Below are 24707 nucleotides of genomic sequence, written 5' to 3' on the forward strand. Positions count from 1 at the left end.
TGTGCCACCAGTGAAGCTAAAGCAGCAGAAGCTTTGTTCAAATACTTCAGCCAACAAGAGAAAAAAGTTCCTTGCAGTCCTTGCCCTGGCTATGTGAATTTATGTGGTTTGGTTCAGGTGCACTTCACACGTTGGCAATACCAAACTGAAGACACAAACCCTTATTTACAGGTCAACGTGTTACTCAGATAAGAGCTGAGATCCAGATGTACTTTAAAGTCACAGCGAGTGCAAGTGTTGGGGTGGGAGGGAGGAGGTGGTTGGGAGGGCAGCTCTGCTGGACACCAGTGATGGTTTCAGAGAGATGACTGCACTGAAAATGGACAAAATGATCCCTCTCCCTTCTGTACTCCAACTCCCAGCACAGAGCCAAACATCATTCACAAGCAACCATTAAAAACACACAAACAAAGCTCAAAGATAATCCAAAAGGAAGAGGATCCTAGTGGTCTGTCTCCTTACAGTGCCAGCTCCTAGTAAATTCTAGCTGAAAAACAGAAGCTCAATTAATCCAGGGAGCCAATTAGGCTCAGCAACTCTATGTTGGAGTTAAAGCCAGATTCCTCAAAAACAGCAATGCCACTGGTTAAGAAAACATGTGTAATAAATAGACTGTGATTTACAGGAGAAAAAAATTTCCACAGTTAAAACTAATAATGATCCAGATTTTAAATAATTTAAGGACTCTGTATGTGCCCAGGCTCTGTGCTAACTTCTACCAAGGTACGCTCACAAAGGGAAGGAAAAAGCCTTCCCTTCCCCCCATGCTGCTCCTTGTCTGTCTTCCTTACTTGGAAGCATTATGGCAACCACAAGTTTGGCTCAGCTTATCTCCATGAAGCCATTGGGTTGCTTTATATGAGAAGGCAACAGTTGTATCTGCTATGGAATAGCAACTGGTGCAGCTTCGGAGCCTGCCTGCCTCTCCTCTGGTCTGCCAGTGCCCCAGCAGTGCAGCGGGAGCGCTGGGAAGGGAAGGGGTGGAGAGCGGCTGGCCAGTGCCTGTACCTATAGGGCAGTAACAGGGGAAAACACATAGCAAGAAAGAAGCATGAGGAAACATCCCCTGATAATCTGCTGAGGACACGTTCTGGAAACCACCTTCACACCAGCCCCTCAGATGGCTAATATTGGCAGGAGCACGGCAAAGAGACCCCCAGAGAGGGCATTTCCAACATCCCCGCATCAGCATGAAGAGCAGGATCCGCTCCTGTTGCTCAGCGTCTTTGCTTGCAGGGCTGCTGCCCCCAGCTCCCGCTGCCTTCCCAGGGTCAAGCAGTAGGGTGATGAAAGCAAGGCTCTCCACTCGGCACTCAGCATGGCTAAGCAAAGGGGTCGTTTTTCAGAAGGCCTCAGCTCCCTGCAGCTCAGCTGCTGCCAGTGTCATCTGCGGGGGTCACACGTGCTGAAGAGCCACCACCGGTGACAGCCCCTTGCAGAGAGGGCAGGGCAGCGGCCACCTCAACTCCCCTTTCAGCGCAAACAAGCACCTGCCTGCCGGACTGGCACGACTCTCGCGTTACCCGCGCCCCAGGCAGCTAGGTGACCATTTCGGCTGCCGCCCCGGTGAATACACCACGACAATTTGGAGGGGGGACAGAAAGGCTGCTCGCTGCCGCACCGAGGACTCCCACGCTGCCCGGCCGGAGGCAGCCCGCTGCTACGCACACAGCGGCACCCGTGAGCCCCAGCAACCAGCGACAGCACTTTGCCCTTTGCTTGCAAGGAGTGTTGTGATTCGTCTGCATTGAGAGTGGAATACCAGGGTTATTTCCTCAAACGAAAATTAACTTCAAATGTTTGTAATTGATCCATGAATATTCATGATCTTTTGGGAGGATTTCATAATTACTTCATTCTGCTTAGGCTCATTTGATCTACAGTAGTGACAGCAGTAGTTTACACTCCTTCATCAAGATGCCAACAATTTGGCAGCGTGACCTTCCCAGTTTCCTGTGCTGGAGAGCAGCTCTAGTTATCCTAATTGCAATCCCAAATGGAGTGGTACCTGAAAATAAATTGACTGCTGTTCAGTTTTAGAAACCACTCCACTTGGCACTGCTACTAGCATAAATAGATGACATCTCCAGGAAACTGGGAAGGTCACTCAGCAAAATACTTCACATTTTGATAAGTAAGATTTTAAATGCTGACCTCCTAGAGCCTTCGGCCTACAGCATTACAGCAGAGGGCAGTGAAAGTGCACATACTTCTGTGCGGAAAAGAAAAGAAGAAAAAAGAAGGCAGACTTTGGTTGTCATTAATATTATGCAAATCACACAATTCATCTATGCCACTCGCTAGACGTATTCCCAACGAAAGTTAGTCTTAAGAGTTCATATTGCCTATGCACCTGCACGCAAGCTTGCCTCATCACGTCCAGCAATAAACTTCTAGCCTGTTGGCCAGTTTGAAGAAACTTTGAGAAAATAATATAAAAGCCTCAAAGATGGTTAGTCTCTGTAAATGCTGTGAGAACTGATGGCTTGAGTGGATGGAGCGAAATCTTATTTGTGCTCCCACAGAAACAAGACTGAAACTCCTTAAACTCCACTCTTGAACACACCAGAGAAAGCACACAGATGAGACAAATTCCCAACCACAGGGGAACTTTCAGCCAGTATTTATACCCTTCTGGATATCAAAATTAAGAGACAAATTGTTAGAAAGAAACATTATTTTCTCAATGCTGATGCTCTCAGAACTGTTCACTTAGATCAACAGACCAAAAAATATGCACTCATATGAAAGTGTGTCCTGACTATAAGCTGTCAAAACATAAAGTAAAGCAGTAAAAATATTAAACTAACAGCATTAAAGCAAAATAAACAGTCAGAAGCCTTAAGCATGATTCCATCTCTGGTAAACAATTTATTATTACCTTTTAAAGTTCCTCTTCACATACAGCTCCAAACTCTGCTTCACAGAGAAGCACGAAACTGCTAAAAGCTGCTAAAAGAAGCTATCCCTATCCATTGGCAAAGAACATGGACTTTACAGCAGACAAGTGATGTGCTAACCTAGGATGGGAATCAAGCAGGTGAAGCAAGTTCCAAAACAGGGGAATTTTTTAGGTGTCACCTCCCATTTATCAGTTGGGGACACACTAGCCTCAGTTGCTCAGCTCCAAACCATCTAGGAATTAAAAAACCATGTTATTTAGGAATACTGTATTGGCATGTACAGGTAATATGCACAGACCCTACACAACGTGCATGCCCGTCTCCTTCCAAAAATCTGGGTAATAAGGTGGCAAAGTATGGACTTAGCTGTCTAACTTTACACATTCTTTCTGTTTTGAGAAGAATGAGAAAGCTGAACATCTCCTTTACACCTATCTTCTTTAAAATGCAAAATGGACTAGAAACCTGGTTTCACTTCACAGACTCCATTTACTTTAGTATTCAATATACAGTTTCAGGGTCAAAATAAGTTTCTTAGACATCTGCAACGATGTTTGCAGAATCTGATGAACATGGTGTTCTCTGGCCTGAAAATCCTTGGCTTCTATATTTGTACTGTCAACAATCAATAGGGGCAGGGTGAGCTTGTTAGGAACTGGAGAGAGACCAAAAAATCCTTTCACATAAAAAAGAATGGCCATCAGACAGTGACAACTTTCGTCCACAGATGGACTGAGCTACTCACACAATGGGCCGATTTAGAGATGCGATGAGACAGACTGAGTGACAACAGTGATGATGTTATGCTGCATGGCAATTAAAGATCATAGATGAAGAAATGTCTACCTGTGCCTGGTTTTGGGGATGTCTGAAAACAAGCCTCAAAATTGAGATTTTATGAACTGAAACCCATGGCACTATGGTCCAAACCCAGCTGTCACTGAAATCTACAGAAAGTCTCCCATAAGCTTCAGCAGGGTCTGAACTGGGCTTTTACAGATTTGGTGACTGGGTACATGAGATAATGAATAAAATAATCCCTTCTGAAGCCACATACATGGCAATGAAGTTAAACTGTGGAACCACAGGCAGTTTTATGATGACATTTTTGGCAGCATAGGGCCAAATCTAGCAGCTGCTGCAGGACAGTGGGAATTTTGTCATCTATAAACACAGGCACAAGAATACTAAATGTTTGGTTCTTTTACCCCTCTCACACCATATCACACTTTATTCACAGAGGACTACAAACAAAACCTGAGGGACCCCAGTCTCCATGCAAGTACTACGTATTGTAAGTAAAAGTGGCCAAATCAATATATAATGATTTTTAATGTATATATATTTGCTATTTAAACCATTTGGAGATAGGCTGTATCAAATATATTTATATTCATCTATGCAGCAATTTAAAATATTAATGATGCACATGCATTTTTTATGTTATCTGAAGTTTTACTCCCCCTTTAAATGGAGTCATCTATTTATTTTGCCCACTATAATACCATTAATTAGACAAGCTCCTCAATAGGCTCTCATATCTCCAAGACTTCAGAGATCTCTTAATAGCCTGTGACAGCAAAGGAAAGGAACTCTTTTAAACTCACCATCTAGTAATTGTTACATAGCTTGCAGTTTTACCTGAGGTAACCAGAGTGTGCTTTAGAGTTCTATAGGTATCTATTATGCCCAGAAAATCAACTGTAAATTCAAGTATTTCCATGTTAATAGCTGCCTCTCCACAAGTCTGGTAGTTGGAACAGACTTGTGAGTGCCAGAAAGCAATACACAACTACTAATGTTTTATGTATTTAGTTTTAAATGCTAAAAAGATATCTATTAAAGAGTTAGCTGTTCGAAATCCCAGAAGCACTAGAACAAAATTTCAAAGACAAGCTGAGCCAGTCTTTCATAAAAAGCTCCTTTCAACCTTCAACCGTCTTCAAAAAGCCTCAAACTGGACTCATTTACAATGTGCCTGGCAGGTCCCTCTTCTGTTTACAAAGCCGCTGCTGAAGCTCAGGAATTCTGCAGCTGAAAATAGTTGAGGCTGCAAGAATATTTTGGCACAGTACTCATTCTAGCCTTATACTCTCTCCTCAGCATCTGCCGTTGAATTTAGACAGAGACAGGATACTAGGAGGTCATTTGGCCTGAATCAATATGGCCATTCTTATGTTCTTAGTGTTAGGTTATAGTGGTTTACAGCGATGCTCTGCAGCCTCCTTCCTGAATCCCCTCCGCATGCCTGCTGTGCTCTCCTAAGGATGGAGAAAAGCGTTCCTCAGCACCCAGTCAATGCAGCCCTGGTCAATGTGTCTGGAGACAGAAGACAGGCCAAGAGCAAAGACAGTCATCCTGTTAAGGACAGCGCATGCATAACAACCACAGAAGGAGAAGGAGGACAGAGAAATACATTGTTTGGTCCTGTGAGCCTGATCCCTGTGGGACTGTCATCAAAGCGAAGGTGATATTGGGGTGAGAAGAAACTGTGAATTAGTAGCTCCTGCCCCTACCCAGTACAGAGATTCATGTAATCCTCCTTAAGCATTTAGAAAACCCATCCTTAAAAACATTAGGGCTTCCTAGCACTGCCCACACACACTTCCATTTCAGAGTGGCACACTGAAAGCCATCTACTCCCCTATTTGCCCATGCTCCACCATGGCCCTTTGGTTTCCATTGCTCTCGATCCCCAGGGGCAGGAATGCTCCTGCCACACGTACAGACATCACTAACACTCCTCCTCACACGCTCTCTGTTCCCTGACTCTATTTGGGTATGCAAGCCTTAATTTCATCTTCTCTCACATGAAAAGCTAACCTGCTCCCCTTGCCAGTCTTTCCTGCACTTCTTTCCATCTGAATTCACTCTTTGTCTATACGGGTGACCAGAGCTGTATCCAGGAGAAGAATCACTAGTCCCTTGCATAAAGGCATTACAGTTTTTCTGCTGTCACTCCTAATGCCTCCTCAGACTTCATTACCTTCTCACTGTTCCATCAGCTGTGGACACCCGTGATCATTAACCAATATGCCTAAATCAGCACACACCCCCACCCCCTCTTCTAGCTTGATGAGCTCCCAGATTTCAGTAGAAATTGTTAGCAGTCTGTCAGGGCAAGTCCTTGCATTAGTGCCAATACTATTACTGTAGCCCTTGAGGTCCCACAGCTGCTGCCAGGTGATGCCCTGATCTTTGTACAGATGATGGCTCTCAGCTTTGTGTAACCAGTCACTATGATTAGCATGCTCCTGCTTTGTGTGTCAAGGCTGCTGATAATAACACTAAATAAAATCTCTCCCAAAACTGGTCCTTGAAGAACTTCCTTGGTGGCCATCCCTCTACTCTGATAGCTCCCACTTCAATGCTAGCTACTGTCTCATCAGTCTTCACTACCTGATGCATCTCACAGCTCCTTGTCTTCTTCAGCTTAACTAATAATTGCTCAGGGGATACTACTCAGTTATTTACTCAGGTCTAGACAGATTACATTTACCACTGTTCTTTCACCTAGACATTCAGACATTAGGTACCATGTCTGCATAAAACAGAGGATGACGGCTGTATCCAGAGGGTTGTATCCAAATGTATACCTATTTTGGGAGAAGCGTTGAATTTAAATGCACAGATAACTGTTCCAGGGATGGGAACAGTCAAGATACTTCAACACTTACCCTCCGAAAAGGCAATACCTGCTGTCTGGCTTTACTCTGAAGTGAGTTTTAACTCAGTCCTTCAGGATTTGTTCCGCTAACATCTAAATACTAATACTGAATTTTTGTTGTAGGGAGACTTTCTTAACACCTCAGTGTTAACTTTTGCAGCTATTGCAGTAACAAACATTGATCACTTAATTCAGAAGATCTAGCAGTGAACTCATTTAAGCTCCTCTCTTCTATCTCTCCTCCTCCTCCATACACACTGATGAGCAAATCATTTAGAGAGGGGTTTGTCTACTGACTGTATGAATTTTACTCAGCAGGAAAATACATTCATCTAATTGCACTTCAAATGGTAAGGATCTGAATAAATGAACAAGTGGTTCTATGAATAGAGGAATTAATGAAGACTAGTTTCCTGCGGGTTTGTGTCCTCCATTTCCTACATTTCTGCTGTGCCCTCTTCTGCATAGTCCCTACGACCTCACCTTGCCACATCTCACATAACTCATCTCCTCCAGCTGCAACTCTCTCCCTGTTGGCTTGTGCGTGCTGGCTGGGTGGCATCACAGCACGCAACAGAGCAGGTAACTGCTGGCTTCACACCTTCATGGCCCAGCCTGCTTCTCCCCTGTTCCTCTCCCAGTCCCAGGAGTCTTCCACAGACCTCGGATATCTGAAGTCCTGTCCCTGTGTTAAATCTGACTGGAAATGGTCAATTAAAAGGCCAATTAAAAAACGCATTTGGATGACCAGCAGTGAGACAGCATGATCGTGTATGCTTCCGCCTCTCAGGAGGTGGCAAAATATCACTTGGAGCACACATGTCAGAGCAAGTCCTGCTCACGGAGCTTGTCAGGCTTCACAGTTTTGAAGCACAACATTGTGTATAGTAGTCATTCCCACCACCAGCTACTGAGGACAGACAGGACATTTCCTGTATTAGCATTATGAGAGTGATTAGAGCCACCTAATTATAGCTGTGCAATGACAAAAATCTCAGCTCACAGATGTCAAGTTAGCCAGGCTTTTAAGTCTTTCATGTACTGTGGCTTAGATTATTCCTGCTTTATAATTTTTCACATCCATGTTATGATTTTATGTCCAATTAATTCTGTGGGAGGATAGCAGTTCTCAAATGAACAAGGAGTAAATACAATCAATAACAAACGGGCTGTTGGGAGAGCTGAAGCCATTATTGCACTGTTAATATTTTCAGTAGTTCAGGTTTAGTTTTGGGGTTTTTCTTCTGTGACGTATGACATTAAATACAAAGCAAATGGTTTAAAGGTCCTGTTCTGTTTTAAAAGCCACTACTGCACCAGTTTCAAAACCAGTTTCAAAAAAAGTAATAATGACCCAAAAGGGACCAAAGAAGTTTTGACAACCCATGAATCTTCTTGTTCATGGGTTTTGACAACCCACAAACACTGGGATTGAGTGCACCCTCAGCAAGTCTGCCAACGACACCAGGCTGTGTGGTGTGGTGGACACACTGGATGGAAGGAATGTCACCCAGAGGGACCCTGACAAGGCTGGAGAGGTGGGCCCGTGCGAACCTCATGAACTTCAACAAGGCCAAGTGCAAGGTCCTGCACATGCGTCAGGGCAATGCCAAGCACAAATACTGCCTGGGCGAGGAGTGGATTCAGAGCAGCCCTGCAGAGAAGGGCTTGGGGGTGTTGGTTGATGAGAAGCTCAACATGACCCAGCAATGTGTATTTGCAGACCAGAAAGCCAGCCATATCCTGGGCTGCATCAAAAGAAGCATGACCAGCAGGTCCAGGGAGGTGATTGTTGCCCTCTACTCCACTCTCATGAGGCCCCACCTGGAGTACTGTGCTCAGCTCTGGGGCCCCCAGCATAAGAAGGACACCAACCTGTTGGAGCAAGTCCAGAGGAGGGCCACAAAGATGCTTAGAGGGCTGGAGCACCTCTCCTGTGAAGACAGGCTGTGAGACAGTTGGGGTTGTTCAGCCTGGAGAAGAGAAGGCTCTGGGGAGACCCTGTAGCAGCCTTCCAGTACCTAAAGGCGGGCTACAAGAAAGCGGGAGAAGGACTTTTTACAAGGGCTCGTAGTGATACAAGGCGTAATGGCTTTAAACTGGAAGAGGGTAGGTTTAGATTAGACGTAGGGAAGAAATTCTTTACTGTGAGGACGGTGAGGCACTGGAACAGGTTGCCCAGAGAGGTTGTGGCTGCCCCATCCCTGGAAGTGTTCAAGGCCAGGTTGGATGGGGCTTTGAGCAACCTGGTCTAGTGGAAGGTGTCCCTGCTCATGCCAAGGTGGGTTGGAACTAGATGATCTTTAAGGTCCCTTCTAACCCAAATTATTCTATGATTCTATGATTCCCTCAGAGCAGCAGATTTGCAGATAGTGTAGCAAAGAGGTGTTTTTGACCCAAACTCTTAACTTGTCATATATAAAGAAAAGCTTTATTTTCATTTCAGTGTTTTTGTTGCAGTGTAATTCCAAGAAACACCAATTAGCTATCAAATGCTGACAACTTGCACTTATGACTGATTAGGGCTAGATATGAACATAAACCTAGCACATTACCATAGTGCAACAGCTCATTACCAGTCTAGCTTTCCTAGCTAATCTTTTCTCCTAATTTTTATTTAGGGACCTTCTGGCTAGCTCATCTGAAAATTATATGCTAATGATCTGAGCAAAATTGAGAGCTTTAAATGGTAACATGGGAGGAAAAATAATTCTGTTTGATCTCTTTATGTCATGATAGATGCCATTTAATCAATTAGCACAGCAGAACATACCATTCCATTTCAGAACTGGCAAATATAAAAGAAAAGAGAAAAGGGTGAGAGCTTCACACACCTTTAGACCTTCTCCACCATGTAAAAGAGCATCATATAGTATCAGAGAATGTTTAGGAGCACAGTCACTGAGACAGCAGTTGACACACTATTTCCTGTGGTTGTCCTACAAGTCTGCCATAGGGGATTGCCAAGGATGTGACCGCTGCTAGTAGAGGGGACATGTCAGAGACAGGGTCACAGCACTGTGCACTGTGTCCTGTGGAGATGTCAGGCAGCAGGGTGACCCAACAGGCATCCTGGGGTCCCTGCTGCCAGTTAAGCATCCAGAAGGTTTAACATGGGACACTGGGGCACTGGAATGCCCCAGAATCGGAAATGTGGCTTCCAATTATGTCTGCCTCCTTCTCCCCTAGCTGCTTGAGGTTATGGAATTATTTGAGAAACTGCAGCCAGAATTCAGATTCTGAATAACCATGGACTAAAGATACTGCAGCAGTGACAATGAGTGTTTCACAGTTTATTTGCCAGAACTATATGATAAATAAAAACTACTTCTGAAATATATTGGAGATAAAGAAGGAAAACAACAGGATGTTTCATAGTGTTACCCGTTGTTAATGAGTGCACAGGATTAAAGATGGTAAGATGTAGGTAGGAACACGTAGGAAAATTTCTCTGATCCACATTCTGTAAAGCTTGCATAAATTAAGGGCATCATGGAATATAAAAGTTCAATATTTAATAATTCATGTAAACAGATTGAAAGCGATGACAGAAATATTTGAGAAGCAGCACAAGATCACATTTAGGGGCTATCTCATTTCCTGCAATCTAACTGTGCTGGACTTTCTTTTCTGAAGACTACGAGATTCACCCAACAATACCAATATTGTGCCCTGTGTTTACTGGTTCCTACTCTGAATGAGTGATAAATAAAGATGGTAAAAATGCATATTAATGCCTTGAAAAACAAATTATGTCTCTAAATCAACCACTTGAACACATCCATTGCTGGTCTATACTTGTGCAATTCAAAACTTGGATAATGGCAGAGCACAGTATGCTGAGTGAGTTCTCAACACTCATCTAGCCCTGACCTGAAGACAATAAGTGTATAGCCTTTGATCTGCAAGAAGCTGGACCTTTTTGGTGGTAGAGAATTTTACTTCCTATTATGGATGAAAGGAGCAAGAATCCCTCAGGACTCCCCTTCTTGGAACCTGCACAGCAAGAGGACTGAAGATTTGCCGATCTTTCTAGATCTCCCAAAAGAATGTTCTCTATTTAAATATGCAAAGGTTTGCAGATTTAACTGCCAGAAATGTTTCAATATGAACACAATCAGACCATGGGGCTGGGAGATGTTCATTTTCTATGAGAAAGGAGCCAGAAGGAAAAAGCACCATACATACTCCTATTGCATATTATGAGATTAACCATATTATGAAATTAACAAAGGAGAACTTATTCTGGCATTCAGGTATTGCAAAATGCAGTGAAAGGTCATATGGACAGCATATATTTTATAATATTGGCATAGAATACTTAACTTTGTCCCTTTGTATTTAAGGCAATAAGCATTGGTAAACTTTATTAGTTGGCTTTTGGCACAATAGAATTGTACTTCCGAATTGTGCAGTCTTAAAAAGCAACTTAAATGACGCTCCAGTTACTGGCACAATTAATGGATAATATGCAGAGAAGAATACAAAATTGATTAGGTTTAATATGGATTACAGACTAGACATTAGTAGGAAACATTTGGATTTTTATATTTCTGGGAGATGAGTTAAGGTGAAGCAACACTCTGGTAATACTTATCATGAAGCATACAGTTATTGTTACATCTATACAGATATGAACATAAAATTATTAAGAAAGTTTTGTGTTCTGAACTTAAGGTTAGTTTCAATAGAGAGATAACAGCTGTTTAATGCATAAAATAGATGTGTAATTGCTAGTCAAAGTGACTCTCACATACCCACACCATTATTGCTAGAGTTGAATATTACCTTATTATAATTTCATACACAGCCCGCAACATTCTTCATTCATAGCCCACAACTAAATGTTTCCTGTTGAAAAAATGTGGTGTTTTGTTGTTACTCTCTTCAATTATCTATTGTTCTGTAATCTTCAGCAAGAGGGATACCTTTAGCAACACCAGAGTTTGCTCTCTGATTAGGCATCTGAACATTTGTTAGTGTGAAGCTGAGATTCCTTAACAGAATTGGGTATTGCTCCACAGAGAAGCACCATTGATGGATGGAACATGGCTAATGGAATTAAAAATGTATTTTCAAGGGTTATACTATCTTTTGCACTGGTGTGATATAATAGCATTATCAGAGAAAAATCAAAATCTTACGTATTAAAAAATATAAATTCTTCTCTAATCAAATGAGCCAATTTTTGAAGAAAACCTTATTGTCGTATCTGTTTCCATCAGCCAGTTTATTGTCAAATATACATACTGACTTGCTTGTAATTCTTCGCTTTCATTGTCTTATCTCTCTGTGAAAAAAGATGTTTGGTAGAAAAGTTTAAGCAAAACTACGAATTTTCTTGGGAGCATGAAAAAATCCATTTCAGTTTTCAGAGTATACCTAACAGATGTGATTGTGATACCAGTAGAGACCGGGGTAGTTCGGCTACAGTGCCGCAGAAGCATCATGGCCCTGCCTGGACAAGGCCTGACCCTGCTGGGAAGACAGGTGACAGCCCCTGGGAGCATGTACGGTAGAGAGACCCAAAGCATCACCTTCAGATTCAGAGCAGCCTGAGCCTTCTCCCAAACAACACCCTCATCACCATGCGGCTCACTGCGGTGTGAGGGGAACGGACATGGCACCTGCAAAGGGACACAAAGGACTTCACCGGTTGTGTAATCTACTTTATGTTTATGTCTGACACACACAAAAATGATTCTAAGCAAAGCAGCCCACAGAGGACTGCAATCAAGAGTAGCTCAAAACCAACAAAAGCCACTGATTATAATGCCATTGCACAGCACGTAGCCGTCCAAAATGGCAGTAGTCACCTAACAAGAGAAAAGAAAATCTGTTACTAGTTTAACAGGCTTATTTTGTATTCTGTATGATGCAAAGGTCCTAAAGGTTACCAAAGCACACCCTCACTTTTTCTGTAAAACACAGTCCACAGTAAGCAACCTCAACCCTTGGCTTCAAAAAACAGGAGTGTTTTGCAAATCTCACTGGAGCACAATGTGGTAGGGTGACAACTGGTTCTCCTTCACAGAAATGTATTTTCAGAGTCAAATCTTATTCAGCTTTGGTCCTCCATAAGCCCCTCTTTCACATCAGTGTAAACTATTCCAACTACAGCAGTTACCCTCAGTTCCCTTTGACATGAAAAGAATTATCTTCCATCACTCCAGAAATGTCTGCCCACAAGAGATGAGCAGGATTCAGGAGGCGCATGTCAGCATGGTTTGACTGAGTACACAGAGCTCCTAGAAAACTCTCTCTCCATCTCTGAAAAAGTGCATTTATTTCTCTAACACCATACCTTTGGAAACTTTTTTTTTTTGTTATGCAGTACATGCCAATTGAGTAGCAGATCTAGATACTGCATCTAATTCCCGTCCTCTTGCATGGGCATGTAACTTCAAAGCATATCACACAGAGCCTGTGAAAACTGTTGTTTGCAAGAGAGAGAAAACGCAGTCTAGGAGCACAAAAGATTCTGCTACCCTGTTTATAGCTGGAGGCAGACATGAAAATTGTGTTCAGTCCTTAAAAGACTGCTCTGAAGAGATTCAGGTCCCACTTGCAAAGAGATGATGAGGTGCTTTTAACAGCTCACCTTGTAAGTGGCTCCCCTCGCTTGTTCTCTGTCTGTCTCCGAGTCAAGCGGCGCAGATGCCTAGCGCAGTCTGAGCTGCCCAAGGGACTGGCACACACGACATGGGAGCTATGTGAGACCTCTGCCCTCTGGAGCTCCCACTGAAGGCAGGCAGGACACCCAGGAAAGCTGCAGTCTGTGCAAGCTGCCTACGTCGAGGGCAGCAGGAGAGAGACTTGAGCACCCACTCCTGCAAAGGGTGTAATATACCGTGTGTTCTTTTCTGAGCCTCAAAATCCCTTCACGTCTAAGACAGCTCCCAACTTTCTCCTTTTGTTCTATTTATAGACTGAAGACTGTACGTCCATAGCTCCCAGGGTTGTAACAGCACCCAAAACAGCTGCCACCACCATTCTGCTACCCAGCTCTCTGCTCTTCAGAACCAGCTGTACCAAAGGGAGCCAGAAGGGCTGATATTTCTGGCAGTGGGACATATATTTTGTCATCGATTTTCAAAATGAGTGAAGCTTTATTTCTGCCCAAGAGCACAAACTAAGGAATAGGGAGAGAAACAATTTAGTAACTCCGCCCACCTCTCAAAAATAACCCACTGGAAAATAATTTTAAATATGGCAAGTAGAACAGTTTTGCTGATGGGGTAATGAGACTAAATACAGCGAAAACAATTAAACTTGCTGTCTGAAATTAATTTTACTGAGTCTTGTCACATATTGCTAGAAAGCATGTCACCTGATGGCATTTATAAGCAAACAAAATTTTAAAAATTTAAATAATCTAAGAAGTTTTTTCTCCAGCAGGAGAGAGAGGTAATTTTAGTATTTCAGAAGATAGTTCTAACCAGCCTGCTTAACTCTAAAAAGTCAATGCATATTTTAAAAAATTCACTTCACATCTGTTCATTGTGTACAGGCCTGGAGGCAACCACCAGCCCAAGAACTTTGATCATCCAGCAGAAGCTAGCTGGTATCTGAAGAGCACAAGAGGATTTGTCTTCATTGCTTTTCTCTCAAACGTGTTATGAAAATAAGAACTTCAAAAAAAGTTTGTATGGAAAAAAATAATCTTGCAATTGCAATGCCATTCAAATGCTCTTGCAGCAATAAGACAAACTGGCTGAAACAGTCTCCATTTACAACCACACAATTCTCTTCAAAGCTTCTAGGGCCTGTCACTTCATGGAGGGGATGGTGTTAAATCGAGTCCAAGAAAAGAAAGAGTATGAAGAAAAATTGTTCAACTATTTGCCCAGAAAACTTAAACCAAGTTTTTGTTTATTTTTAAGTTAAGGTTGCAAATACTATTTATATATTGAAGAGGAAAATCAAGTAGTCCTGCTTGTGCCACTTAAGTAATCACAAATCCCTATTTATGCGGCAAGTTCCTGTATAACCTTCCTGAGCATTAACTTCATGGTCACAGACCCATTTAGAACCAGTCAAGAGGTGACTGTACATTTCCAGTTTTCACATTCACCAATTCCATCAATCATCTCCCTTGCAATCCGAAACAAACTCAACACTAGGTAACACTTAACCACATACTGCCTCTTTCAACAAATAAGCTGTTAATCATCAAACAGTGAACATGAACTACGGTATACAATATCCCTTAGCAAGGATTTGAGGATTATCTCATCTAATTAGATATAAGCATGTTTTCTAATCTGTTGGCTTAAACCAAAGCCCAATAAAAAGATTTCCATTGACTTACACTGAGTTTTGGCTCAAGCACAGGGAGAACCTGATTTTGCAATTCATAGAGAAAGAGACCTTAAAAAAAAAGTGTAACTAAATGAGGAAGGAAGAAAAGCGGTTAACTGAGTTAAATCATCTGGCACAGAAATGGAGACTGGACATCCTATATGCCTGCTAGGGTACAGTCTTGAGAAAGACACCGCTGAGTCCAGCCGACTCCTAGTTTTCAGACTCCCAAAAGCAGAGATGATTCTAGTAGACACACTAGGAAATATTTTATTGTTTATTTGTATAACTGCCAGCCATGTGCAAACACTTTCCAAACAAGGATGAAGACAAATTATCAAAATGGAAGTACAGTTATTGAAAATTGTTAAAGATTTGGTGCCAGAACTCTGCACTGAAATTGCGTAAGCCTAGCCCCTAACCAATCTGGAACTCTTTATTATGTAACTGTTAATTAATATTTGTTAGTTACATATTTATTTTGCTTTTAAATCTTTCTACCATTGTAGTGTTCACTTCAGGTCTCAGGAAGATATTCCATTGACTAGCAGGAATCACTGTTAGCATGCTTTCAAGTCGAAATTCCTCTGCCTCGTTACTTAAGGATAAGAAATCATTCTGCTACTTTGTCTCACCAGAAACAATTCTTTCCTTCTGTATGTATTCACAGCCTTGAAATACTACAGAGTAGTTGTCATCTCCCCTCTCAGAGGTCTCCTTTACCCTGGAAGCTATGAAGCTTCATTTCTGTCATGGTGTTCTTCCAGGTGAGTAACCCTTTCATCTTGGACCATTCATAATTCTTCTTGCTTCTCTTTTAAATTCTCTGCAGCCTGTAACCTCTTCTTAGCAATAAGATGCCCAACTCCGAACAAGGGGCTACATACTAGCACTATACAAAGAAAAGCTATTTTCTTTGGCCATTTGCAGTGGGATGTCTCTGCTCTCTTGCCCTGAGCCACACTGATTTTGTTCAGGGAAGGAAGGATCAGTATGGAAACGAAGGTTAATTTCACAGATCATATCCATATGCAACTATTCAAGAAACCACAGGTAACCAAAAACATGAAGTAAGGCTAATAAATACTGCTACATGTTTTTTGATAATTTGCTGCATTGCACAAGAGCTAGCTATTCCAAGAATATGACTATTTAAAAATTGTTCAATTATACATGAAATGAATTATCACCACATTTCCATGCAAGAAAATGTATTAATGTTCAATTGAGCCTGAACCAGTGGTGGAACAGGTGAGAATAAACTGCTGGATACCCTGACTGAAGGTTCAAAATGGCATTTTAATGAATTAAGTAGAGATTCATTTGTACATGGAATCACCACAATGGCCTATTTGGGTCCCACTCAAGTTATATTTCAGCAATAACTGCATGCTACTGGATTGCTTGTTCATTAACAGTCAAGTCTGTGCTGGCCCAGGCCCAAAGTAGTGTCCTTCCATGATGCAGCTATCTGCTGCTGATAGGAATGGCTATTTAAATGCAATCAGTAATTGCTATTAAATCTGACTATAAGACACAAGCACGTCCCTTCTCATTTCATTTTGCAGTCCATCATTATTTGCTTGTTACAATATCTGTAAAGCGGTAATTTGTCAAGTGGTTGAGAGCATTAAAAGAGGTAACTTATGAGGCCTGATTCCTCCCACTTGAACACTTGTGCAGAATGGAGCCATGTCAGCTGAGGTCTGTTGTAAAACTGTTGTAACGGGATCAGGATCAGTGAATGCAACACACTCTCTTAAATCCAGTACACATGCACGCAGACACCTCTGCTCCAATAATTATCACGTTGCCAGTCTGGCAGGACTGAGTTGAAAACCCAAAGCTGGGGAATGGCAGCTCCACTGAAGCTTTCCTTGAGGATTTTGTCTACTATCTCTCATTAACTTGATGATGAAACACAGTACTGTAAGACATGTGCAGATAAAGTTCAAATCTGCACTATCAGCTGTACAAACTGTCCTACAGTAAAGTGCATTGTTGATGAACATTACAACAGTGATTGCTGGAGCATGCAAAATCTGTTATCCTCATGCTCCTGAGTTGCAGATTAAATTACACTAACAAAATGCAAGAAGTTTTCCTACATTCACAGCCTGTGCATCCCTGATTCCATCTATTTTACGTAGTTCCCTGGAACATAGACGAAAATTGTCAGAAATTCAGCCTAGTAAAACTGCCAGCTACAGAAAAACCCCAAAGGTGAAAGTAATTGCCAGATGCTCCAAGTCCACATTATATCCGTGCTGACAGTGTTTCAATGCTCTTGCTGGCAACTGCATTGCTCTTCCATGTTGCCAGAGCACTCTGGCTAGTGTCAAAGAGCATGCACCTAAGGCCAGGTCCTCAGCTGGTGTAATATGGCATTGCTCAGTGTCTTCAGTGTCTGTTTGCCAAGGCTCCGGTCCATACAACCTGGCTGCCAACATCATGGAAAAATTCTTTTGTTCCTGAGCAGCTCATGTTTTTGATAGCTAATTAGGAACTATTTTACATTCAACAAAATCTCTGTTGACTGCTCTCCCACAGTTGGATCATTCAGGGGTATTTCTTATTCCTCTTTTTGAATGGGCTCATTCCTTTTTCTCTTTTGCTTCCCAGTTCTTTTCTGTGGCTTGTTGTCTCCTCTACACGTTATCTCAGTGTCTCTCAGAGCTCTCCCATTCATTTTGGGCCATTTCCCAGTCCTGTGACTCTGTTTCAGCTATCACTCATATCCTCATTTTCATTCATTTCCCCTTCTTCTGCTCTCACATTTCCACAAGTAAAACAGCAAAACAGTTCTTCATCCAATTCTAATATATTCAATACTAAATTAACACAGAAAGATTGGAGATTCCAAAGGTCTCACCAGATTCCTTCTGAGGCTTTCTGTGGTCTTTGTACCATGTTCTCATTGAGGAGAAGCAAAAGCAAGGAACAGAAGACTAGTAGATGCAGCAGTGGAAAGCAAAAGTGATCAAAATCTCTCAATTAAAAAAAATAAATTATTTCAGGTTTGGGCACTGATGAATTAACCATTAAACAGATTGCTCATTGGGCATGTAGTTCAATTTTGGCATTAAATTCTTAGGCCTACTAAGCAGACATGGTTGTGTGAATCCCACAAAACTAAGACTTAATACAAGCTTGTAAATAAGGATAAAATCTCCAGTGCTAATACCAGTTATTGTACAAAAATTGTATCGTGAACTGGCTTTCAGCTTTCCTTATCTCTTCCTGAAAAGTTCTCACTGACTTTTCTTCTGAGAACAATAATCTTACTCATGCTATAAATGCAAAGGCAAGCCATATAAACAAAAGGTACCTGGGATCACAGTTCTCTTCACACACAGTTTTTTTTACACAGATGAAACAACTGCAGACAGATATACTCATTCAACCAAGAAAATAATCTGAATTACTGGATCCATCCAAACCTTATTTTCATTTTTACTTCAATAATTAACTAACAATATAAAGAAAATATCTGATATACAGCATATTTTAGGCTCATCTTTTATACCACAATATTATAATCCAACACTTTCCCTTTTCTCTGCTTCACTTAAAACCAGTAATAGTCTACCCTTGACCAAAAAACCACAGATTTTGCATTCCATTAGGACCATCTATGTGAGTCCTTAAGTCTAAAAAAAGGTGAAAAAATAAGGTAACAGAGTCCTAGCAACAGTTAAAATGTAAGTAATGCTTTTTGCCAAGTTTGAATGCCCTTTACAAAGTCCTATTTGATTTTTTTCTAGCTCAGTTTTATAAATGGGAATAAATAAATAAATACATAAATAAATTATTTTCCAAAGGTCATGCAGAAAGAAAGAATGGATTAGCCCATGGTTTAAGCAGCAGATTAGATCTTAAAACATGGTGACTCTGCCACTAAGCCTCTTGTGCAACCTTGCACCAGTCACTTAATATCATTTTATTTTCTACAGATAGGATTAAAAACTCCCAATACCAGCATGTAAGATGGATCTGGGAGGAACTGCAACCATATGACAGAGAAGCAGAAGTGCCAAGAATAAAATTCATGCTTTTAACTCATGCCCATCTATTTTATGGACAAGACTCCTTGGATAAGAATAAGCATATAGTTCAAAATATAGGATGCCTCCAGAAACACTAGCACATTGGGATAGCACATTAAGAGAGAAGACTATTAAATAAAACAAGCAACAATTTCTGAAAGAGAAATTCATACAGCCTTGCACTTTTCTAAACAGTTTTCTTACATTCTCATAGTCATTAAAATGTATAAAAATGATTATTTCCAAAACAGCATTACCATGAATTATCACCACCCCTGTTGCTTAGCAACTGGAGTAATTTTTGAATAGTGAGCTATATAAACCAGTATCTGGAGTTTGTGCAAATGGGTATTCATTTGAGGGTTTAAAACACATTCATCTTGTAAATCAGAGGCAGATAATGCAGCATTAATGTAAAGCTGAAATGCTCTTAAAAAATAAAATGGCACTAACAATTACTGCAGCTTAGCAAAACCCTCCTCCTGTAGCAGATCTGAGCCCTGTCAAACTAAATCAGGGTAGGAGCTGACTCCCTTGCTCTCCCTTGGGCTTGCAAGTGCACCTTTCCAATTTTTATGAAGATATTTGACATTCCTGTGGAGAAAATAATTCTTGCCCAGTCTTTTGAGGGATTTGCTCCTAACTCAAGAGCAAATGAAACTGGTGGCATTAAATGGCAATGTATTTAAGTAAAATTAAAAATTCTATTTTATAAAACATTCTATTTTATATAACATTTATATAACATTATTTATATAACACAGAACAATGTGCTTAGTAAGGTTCAAAATAGGTCTGGACATTAACAGTGACAAAGAGATAATCCACTGAGATATTAGAGAGAGATTATAAGTACATATATGAAAGAAAGATACAAACTCCCAGAAATCACAGCCTGGTCACTCATTAGCTGCATGTTGTTGCCCATTATAGGGATTCTTGCCCATTCTTCAGACCCATGTGGAATTTAACTTGAATGCAGGAGAAGATCCCAAACCGTATCAACCTGTATTGTTTGCTGTCTGAAGATTTCTACACTACTTTCTTACAACTTTAGTAAACAAGTTCCTGCTAAAGCTAGAGTCAGTCTGTGTTACTATTCCCAAAATATGGAGGGGTGTGGGGGTGTTCCCAAGGGAGAAAGATTCCAACTTAATGACTTCCAAGGCTTAGCCTCATGGGTAAGAAAAAAAATATGCAAAATGTGCTGAACAGCAGCATGTGTTTTTCACAGAGACTGCAGGCAGAGAGGCAAATTCATCTCTGGCATAAACACAGAGCCCACTGAAGGCAATGCAGTAGCATCTGCTTATACCAGCTATGAATCTGAACAAGCTTTTCCCTACAACTACTACCTGCGGAGATAAAGCTGGATACAGCACTGAAGGGAGTTTAGGAGCCTGCAGCCTCTCAGAGTTTAGAGAACTAAATTTCTGCAGTAAGAGAAAACCTGATGTCTATGAAATTGTGAGTTTCCGGGCTCCCAGGAAGCCATGCAGTGCCTACTGACAGGCTGCCATAAAATACTTAATGGTTGTTTAATAGCTCAGATAAAGAAAAGATGCTCCATTTTGTCTGCTGCTCTATGGAAATTTGCTGGGACCACACATGCAATATGCAGTGCTGTCACATAAGAAAACATTTCTGTTGTTTTCCTTTGGTCCCACTCAAAAAAGGCAGTTAACAAAATTTAAATTTTATCCTTAACAATGAAAGAGAACACACCTAAAGAAAGGGAAATGATCTCAGATGGATAGGCTAGCCACTGTTCTAAGCAAGAGGTGCTACTGAACACATACCACATCAGTCTTTGGGATGCTCAGCCTCTTCTAGGATGCAGCACATTCCACCCCCCGCCCTCCTTCCTCTTTTCTCCACCAAGAAGCAGCACAGATCTGTGCTGCTGGATCACTGAGCAAATAGTATTTGCGCTCACCCAGCCACCAAGATTCTTATTTCCATTGCTCGTGAATAGATCACATTTGGGAAAAAATGCTTTCTGCACTCTTCTGAGCAAGAACTGGACAAAATTTGCTCCAAAATATGCCAATATGTTTTTCAAATTACCTTTTTAAAGTCCTCCTTAGAAACAGAGATATTCCCTCTGATTTACAGATGATCAACCACTTCCCTATATTTATAGTCTATACTATGTGCTCTTATAGGAGCAAATTCAAGAGGAGATGCTGGCCTGAAGAGAGCTTTTATCTTCTTTCAGCAGTACAGAAACATTGATGAGCAAGTATACTGGCACCTCTGGCTGTGTAAGCTCAGAAGTGCAACAGCTGGGAATCATAGAAGGAAGATTGGTAGTGCAGCAAGTAGAAGACATGTTTGGTTAACACTTTTCTCCCAGACAGGCACTGCCAAGAAAGACAGCTGTTGTATTTGGTAACTATTCCTTGTATGTTTAGTTCTAGCCTAGGGAGCATCATTAACATCATTTTTCTATTCCTACAGTTTGCCTTCCCTTCAGTCCATAAAAACTGACAGGAAGGAAGACAGGCTTTTGATAAGCATAGTTTGAGCTACACTTTGTGAAGTGTAGAGTTCAAGCTATTTTCACACTATGACTAGGTGCATGGTCCACAAAATATTTCATGAATGCTTATACGTACAAATTTGGTTGGCCCTTAACTAAATTCCAGTCTGACTGAATTCCAGGAACAGGAGTATTTCCAGAGAGCATATTTTAAGCCCAGACTGCCTAATTTTGGAAAATAAATGTTAGAAGAAAAATAAAATTATAAACAAACTCAATTCATCTTCATTTTCCAAAATGAAGACAAAACCAAAGAAGTAAAACTTGTCAATACTTTGTAATCTTGAATGAACATGCAAGAATATCTATCCTTTAATGGATACAGAAGGGAATGTAGCCACCAGAGATGAGGAAAAGGCTGAGGTACTTAATGCCTTCTTTGCCTTAGTCTTTAATAGAGAGACCAGTTATCCTCAGGGCACTCCACCTCCTGAGCTGAAAGGTGAGGATGAAGAGCAGAGTATACCCTCCTTAATCCACGAGGAAATAGTGACCTACTACGCCATCTGGACACTCACAAATCTATGGGACCCAAGGGGATCCATCCAAGAGTATTGAGGGAACTGGCGGAGGTGCTTGCCAAGCTGCTCTCCACCATCTATCAGCAATCCTGGTCAACAGGGGAGGTCCCAGAGGACTGGAGGCTTGCCAATGTGACTCCCATTTACAAGAAGGGTTGGAGGGAAGATCTGGGGAACTACAGGCCTGTCAGCCTGACCTTGGTACCGGGGAAGATTATGGAACAGTTTGTCTTGAGAGCACTCACATGGCAAGTCCAGGACAAGCAGGGGACCGGGCCCAGTCAGCATGGGTTTATGAAAGGCAGGTCCTGCCTGACCCACCTGATCTCCTTCTATGACCAGGTGACCTGCCTAGTGGATGAGGGAAAGGCTGTGGATGTTATCTACCTTGACTTCAGCAAGGCCTTTGACACTGTCTCCATGGCATACTCCTTGAGAAGCTGGTGTCTCATGGCTTGGACAAGTGTACTCTTCGCTGGGTGAAAAACTGGCTGGATGGACGAGCCCAGAGGGTTGTGGTGAATGGGGTGAAATCCACTTGGTGGCAGGTCACAAGTGGTGTTCCCAGGGCTCGGTGTTAGGGCCAGTTCTGTTTAATATCTTTATTGATGATTTGGATGAGGGGATTGAGTGCACCCTCAGCAAGTTTGCAGATGACACCAAGTTGGGAGGGAGGGTCGATCTGCTTGAGCGTAGGGAGGCTCTACAGAGACATCTGGACAGGCCGGGTCGATGGGCTGAGGCCAATCGTATGAAGTTCAACGAGGCCAAGTGCTGGGTCCTGCACTTCGGTCACAGCAACCCCATGCAGCGTTACAGGCTTGGGGAAGAGTGGCTGGAAAGCTGCCCTGCAGAAAAAGACCTGGGGGTGCTGGTTGGCAGCCGGCTGAATACGAGCCAGCAGTGTGCCCAGGTGGCCAACGGCATCCTGGCCTGTGTCAGAAATAGCATGGCCAGCAGGAGCAGGGAGGTGATTGTTCCCCTGTACTTGGCACTGGTGAGGCCGCACCTCGAGTCCTCTGTTCAGTTTTGGGCCCCGCTACAGGAAAGACGTCGAGGTGCTGGAGCGTGTCCAGAGAAGGGCAACCAAGTTGGTGAGGGGCCTGGAGCACAAGTCTTATGAGGAGTGTCTGAGGGAAGTAGGGTTGTTTAGTCTGGAGAAGAGGAGGCTGAGGGGAGAACTTATTGCTCTCTACAACTACCTGAAGGGGGGTTGTAGTGAGGTGGGTGCTGGTCTCTTCTGCCAGGTGGCTGGAGATAGAACAAGAGGAAATGGCCTCAAGCTGAGGCAAGGGAGATTTAGGTTAGATATTAGGAAACATTTTTTTACTGGGATAGTTGTCAGACATTGGAACAGGCTGCCCAGGGAAGTGGTTGAGTCACCATCCCTGGAGATATTAAAAAAGCCCGTAGATGGGGTACTCCATAACATGGTTTAGTGGGCATGGATGATGGTTGGACTCAATGATCTTGAAGGTCTTTTCCAACCTAAATGATTCTATGATTCTATGAAAATAGTCATGTTTGCAGCCTTTAACATGATAAAAAGGGTAAAACGTATGGACTGAAATACGCTCTGTGACTTGGTTCATTTTTCATGTCATCCTGTTGTTCCTAACTCCAGATGTCATATACGTGTCCTTCATGAATGGTGACGTTCATTAGTAGTTTGATTACAAGATGCGTACAGTAAGCCATTCCTGTGATGCCAGTTGCTACTCACTAGGCTGTAGGCTAGAGAAAAGCAATACTGTCCACAAAATCAGAAACTTCTCAATAGGAAGGCTGTATGACTGTCTGGGTTGGGTAATGAATCAAACTTGCTTTCAGAGCTGCACACATGACAAATGGGGTGAGACAACGATGAAGAGAAATGAGTACAAAACATACCCACTAGGTGAGCAATTGCTCTCATTTCCCAGAAGCTACCTGCAGCAGCAAAGGCCACTTGTCTAGTGTGACAAATAGGGCCTACTTCTTTTTTGTGAGTGAAAGGCTGACACTGAGATTCAAACCATACAAAAAATAAAATGCAAAGTAACCTTGGATCACAGAAGGAATCTCATGACAAACACGCATGCTCACTGTGACATATATTTTCAAGAAACTAAATTCCACACAACAGACAGCAAAATAATTTTCTCTGTAGTGCTGCATTATGGCAGCAATGTTTGTCTCTGTGGAACGAATATGAAACTGGCTCTCAGATGCTTTGAAACATTAAAAAAACCTTTGAACAGTCCTAGAAAACAAAATCCTAATGTGCTGAACTTCAAGTGTTAAGATCTTTAGGACACCTGGGTGCTATTCCAGCAGACTTCTTCCGTTGAATCCTGAATGTCAAACACAGCGTAGCTACCAGATGTAAGGTTAGATCGGGTGTCACTGAACCTTAGGCAGATTTTGCCAGACCTCGGGAGGGCTGCAGTGAGCCCAGCAGACTGCCTCCCTGCTTACCCCAAGTCTGCCTCAGGCCCAGGCAAGCAAACCGCTTGCAAGCATCCTCTCATTAGGTGCAACATAGAATACTACTTACTTGTACGGGATGTGTTTGCTTCCATTGACAAGGGCCAGGATGACATTGCCCAGTGCTGACAATGAGAGACAGAGGCCAGAGCTTCCCTCCCGGTTTTTGCTGAGCACTTTCACGCAGCTACCCAGGTCAATAAGGTGCAAGCGGCTGCGACCTCCAGACACTGGCATAAACAAAGAAAGCAAACAGTTAGC

General features: G+C 42.1%; 1 protein-coding gene across 1 annotated transcript in view; it reads right to left on the bottom strand.

Moving 5' to 3' along the window:
- KIF26B (kinesin family member 26B) overlaps positions 1-24707 on the bottom strand; it is a 312864-nt gene that overhangs the window by 29501 nt on the left and 258656 nt on the right. The window contains exon 10 of the mRNA XM_049830857.1: positions 24517-24676. Coding sequence (XP_049686814.1) covers positions 24517-24676 — 160 coding nt within the window. The remainder of the gene's footprint in view (positions 1-24516; positions 24677-24707) is intronic.

The sequence above is a fragment of the Accipiter gentilis genome, chromosome 28 (assembly GCF_929443795.1).
Source record: "Accipiter gentilis chromosome 28, bAccGen1.1, whole genome shotgun sequence".
NCBI lineage: Eukaryota > Metazoa > Chordata > Aves > Accipitriformes > Accipitridae > Astur > Astur gentilis.